This window comes from Mya arenaria, chromosome 14 (assembly GCF_026914265.1).
Source record: "Mya arenaria isolate MELC-2E11 chromosome 14, ASM2691426v1".
NCBI classification, from domain to species: domain Eukaryota; kingdom Metazoa; phylum Mollusca; class Bivalvia; order Myida; family Myidae; genus Mya; species Mya arenaria.
Genome location: NC_069135.1, coordinates 52,052,911 through 52,057,735, shown reverse-complemented (window position 1 = coordinate 52,057,735; position 4,825 = coordinate 52,052,911). Strand labels below are relative to the sequence as shown.

The following is a 4,825-nucleotide window of genomic DNA, read 5'->3' as shown; positions in this document are numbered from 1 at the left end:
CCGGTAATAAATTGATAGTAAATATTTCAAGATATGCATGATTGCGCAAACATATCTACACCAACTAGGGGCTACAGAACATCTGAGCGATACTAACCGAAATCGGAGTGTATAGATATGTGTTTTTAAAACTGTTAACAAGTTGTACGTCTGGTGGTTAAATTAACTCCATAAAATGCTTGGTAACACTACCTATTAAGTCAACTAGTATTAATTACGAAGAAGGTAAACCGATAAATATTTGAATTTCCATTAAGAATGTCATGATAACATGACACGTGTACCATAATTAATAAAGTGAGCATATAATTATCTGTTGAAAAGCGATAATGCTTTATTAATGATAACGCAATCTAACAAGACGTACTGATACATTTGCTTCTTGCTTTATCGAAGATAACTAACGTGATTTTGTGTTCTTTATCCAGCCACAAACTATTTGCGACAGTCGTTACGTGCCATATTTTTATTGGGAAATTTTAAAATCGTTCAGTTATTGCTACTAAAAATGATTCGTGCGCTTGTATTTTTGCTGCTTTTCTTTCACGTGATACGATGTTCACCCGATTGCGACAGTGAAATGGATTGTGTCTCTTGCACAAGAACGGAATCTTGGGATGGAGACCCATGTCGCTGGTGTCCGCTTGATAATGCATGCCACGCATTTGGATCTTTAGTTAATTCGTGCAGAAAAGATCAAAACATAATATTGCCCAACAATTGCTATCAGAAAACATATGGAGTGTATAATGTTAGTAGAGCTTTCGCAAATACATTATTGTCTGCAGTGGCATATTCGGACGATCCACAAAAATGCATTGATGCAATTTATCGCGAAGGTGGCTTTAGATTAGTAAAAGCTGTTGCAATGCGCTGTGATGACATTCCCTTTTTTGATTACAAAGAGTGTTACGCTTTTATGACTGTGTCCGAAAAGGAAAAGATTATTAGTATGTCTTTCCGGGGAACAAATCAAGGACAGCAACTTTTAGATGAGTTCCTTTCAGTATTAATTATTCCCAAAGTTAATTACATCGGTGGTGGGAAAGTTGAGGAGTTCTTTTTGAATGCGTACAACAAACTATACCCATGTGCAAAACAAAGCGTACTTGAACTGTTGGAATCCTATCCGGACTATGAGGTTGTTATTTCAGGACATTCTTTGGGTGGCGCTATAGCTTCTATAACAGCTACGTCTCTGGTTTACGAAAACATTGTACGGGCTCAGAAACTGTCACTGTACACGTTTGGAATGCCTCGAGTTGGTGATAAAGAGTTCGCTCTTCGACATGACATTCTTCTTAATAACAGCTGGCGTGTAGTCCACCATCGAGACCCAGTAGTTCATCTTCCTACTTGCAGTCTTGGTTATGGGTGCAAAATACCCGATGGTCCTTTTCACGCCAAAACAGAAGTGTATTATCCGTCTGATTATATGGGTGTAAACAGCTATTACAGAGTCTGCGAAAACAATGAAGACGACTATTGCAGTGACGGTGATGATATAATCACTTAAAAAGACCATGAATATTATTTTCAAATTCCTGTCGGTACTTACTGCGATGAATTTACAGGGGAAAGAAGATCAGCTGCAACATCATCTGGCCATTCTCGTATGTGGTCGCTATTGTCGGCAGAAAAATGCGAAATAATCGATCTAGCGAATTTATACAAGTCTCCAAAGGCAATACGTTCAGGAAACAGCATGTCAAAGGCTACATCCGTATCATCATGCTGTATCAATCAAAACACTCATCTAATATTCAGTTTGTGTTTAGCCGTTACAATTCTGGTGCACTAATGTTTTGAACTACGATTTAAGTGCGTATATAGCAATATATGTATTGAAAATTTACGGCATGACGAACTAAGCACGCACTTATAGTACAATCAACATCGACGAAACATAAATCATGTCTTTAAAAAAATAATTGACAGCATTTATTTTGTATTGTTTTGTTTATCCTGTTTTCAAATTTCAATTTTCAGTTTTTTTTCTTCCGGTTTGCAGAATGATGCATTAATTATAAGACTATATCAAGACATAATTTTAAACCTTGAATTTGGTAAGGCGATCTATGTCAGATGGCTGTATTTGAATGACTACATCGTACTTATTAAGAATTAGCACTTAAGCTCCCGCTTGATTAATAGCATGTAGTGTATGTAGCCGGTTGTTGAGTACTCTCGTATATGCTAATTTTACTTTATTATTATATTTATTGTTTTAAAGTTAATGCTGGCTCTGATGAGGCTTAAATTTGCAATTATTAATAAATGTTTAAACAAGTGTGAGATTTTGGCCACATACTCCCCCCCCCAGCAACCTGGTATTTGGACGGCGGTTTTGACCCGTCAAGCCTTTCGGAACGAACGATTCGGTCTCTAGAATGATCTCTTGGTCTGAGAGCTATGAACGAAGTGAAAACGAACTCTTATGATGCACAAATTAAACAAGTACTCTACTTTTGTTTGTATGTTTCTACATAACCCTCGTGTACCTTAGGATCAATAAGAAGCATGGGTCAATTGTACACATAACCTTCTCCAGCCATGCGACCGACCGAGAAATGCTGAAAAAACTTTTAGGAAAAGAGTGCTAGCTTATTATTCTGGTAGAAACCTGCACGTCATGTTGGTACCAAAATTAAGTACTTTGTGATCATGGAGGAATTTAATATCATGGAGTCGCTTGATGATAGTAATGCAATTTAGGGCCCTACTACAACCATTTTATCATAGCACTCCATCCAGCAAAATTCTTAAACATATGATAATGCATTCTCAAAACATATTTGTGGTGTCATTTAATACTGACAGTATATGGTATACCTGAAAATAGTCAAACCGTATATTTAGTATATTTTTTTAGAATGCATTATGGGGATTATTTATGTTTTAGAGTATATAAAAAATGAACTTTGGCGTTGATTTAAGAGCATTAGGAGGACCCTTAATGACATTCCTATCAGCAAGCCACAGTGGAATATCTAAGACGACGAGTATACTTTTTTTTGGAGAAAGCAGTGAAAAGAGATACACTGCATACGCACCCTAGCATTGGCGTAACAGGTATTCTATTTGTTGAAATCTCGATTAGTAGTGAAAATGATAAGTCTGTCACTAACAGTAATGGCGGTCACGACGGGCCGTTGGTTTTCATGACAAAAAGAGAGATATTTATTTGGGAACGTAAAGCCTAGCCAAGCTGAATGGGTAAAACAGGATGAATTATATATGGCGAAAGGTCTCCGTGGGTTATAAAGAGAAGGTCCAATGTAGAAAATATATTCACGACAGGGCACAAACGAACAATGGTAAAAAGTCAAAGAAGAAAAGGTAAATGTTTTTTGACTACATGCGGCAACGACTTATATAATTATCATCAACAACAAGATGATAATTATATAAGTCGTTGCCTCATGTCTACTTATCGGCCTTTCGCCTTATATAAATCATAAATAAGGAAACTGATGTTGAAAAATGTAGTTTGTATGATAGTGATTCATACAATCTATTCTTTTCACAACAGTATAGAAACAAATTATGCATAACCAAATTATTGCATTAACCCGTAAAGCTTAAGTATTTGCTATACATGTATAATTATAGATCATAACTGTACGATATAAGCGGTTCATCTGATTGATATGATTTGTATGTACAATAATATTGATACTCACAAAACAGTATTGACAGTATTAAAAAAATATTCTTGTTAATACGTCGGTATCTGTATACCACTTTGAAGACAAATAAGTTTCTCGTGGTATATTACATGTTTGTTATTTTAATGTTCGGAAGGTCTTATTTAATAATCAAGAAAATGAAACTGTTAATTTTCAGCTCGACTATTCGAAGAATACTGAGTATATCGAAGAATACTCGCCCCTGTGTCGGCAACCGGTCTAAGGTTTTAGGTCAAGTTGGCTCGCCCCTGTGTCGGCAACCGGTCTAAGGTTTTAGGTCAAGTTGGCTCGCCCCTGTGTCGGCAACCGGTCTAAGGTTTTAGGGCAAGTTGGCTCGCCCCTGTGTCGGCAACCGGTCTAAGGTTTTAGGGCAAGTTGGCTCGCCCCTGTGTCGGCAACCGGTCTAAGGTTTTAGGTCAAGTTGGCTCGCCCCTGTGTCGGCAACCGGTCTAAGGTTTTAGGTCAAGTTGGCTCGCCCCTGTGTCGGCAACCGGTCTAAGGTTTTAGGGCAAGTTGGCTCGCCCCTGTGTCGGCAACCGGTCTAAGGTTTTAGGTCAAGTTGGCTCGCCCCTGTGTCGGCAACCGGTCTAAGGTTTTAGGTCAAGTTGGCTCGCCCCTGTGTCGGCAACCGGTCTAAGGTTTTAGGGCAAGTTGGCATTTTCACTTGTAATTCTAATACAATTCATTTAATTCTTCACAAAAGACAATCACACAATGAGGTGAAATAACTCCATAGTAACCTTAAAACAAATGTTGGCTACTTAGAAACTTGGTTTAAATTTTTAGTTTGGATTTTCACCAATTACTTTTATACCCTTTATTCAACTGACTTAATACATCACACAGCGGTTAATTGCAATCAAACAATTAGGTTGCATCACTCAAAATTATCTTAATATATGAATTATGGCCTTCGATTGACTAATAAAGTTTGTTTAAAGTGTTTGGGCAACTTTGGTTTTTAACTCAGATCTCAAATATTGTTACTAAAATTAAAATAAAATATTTGGTACTGAATAACTTTATTTAGATAGATTCTGTTAGACCGCTGATGCTTTTATCTATTAGTATTAAAATTATTTGGGGTAAAACATTCTGAAAATACAATAAAATAAGACTTTCTCAAACAATGGTGG

At 36.9% G+C, this 4,825-nt stretch overlaps 1 protein-coding gene across 1 annotated transcript; it reads left to right on the top strand.

The window, feature by feature from the left end:
* The first annotated feature begins 493 nt into the window (after nt 1-493).
* LOC128215840 (lipase ZK262.3-like) lies at nt 494-1,774 on the top strand. The gene has a single exon (XM_052922451.1). The coding sequence runs from the start codon at nt 509-511 to the stop codon at nt 1,514-1,516; it is 1,008 nt and encodes a 335-aa protein (XP_052778411.1). The 5' UTR covers nt 494-508; the 3' UTR covers nt 1,517-1,774.
* Nucleotides 1,775-4,825: the final 3,051 nt, after the last annotated feature.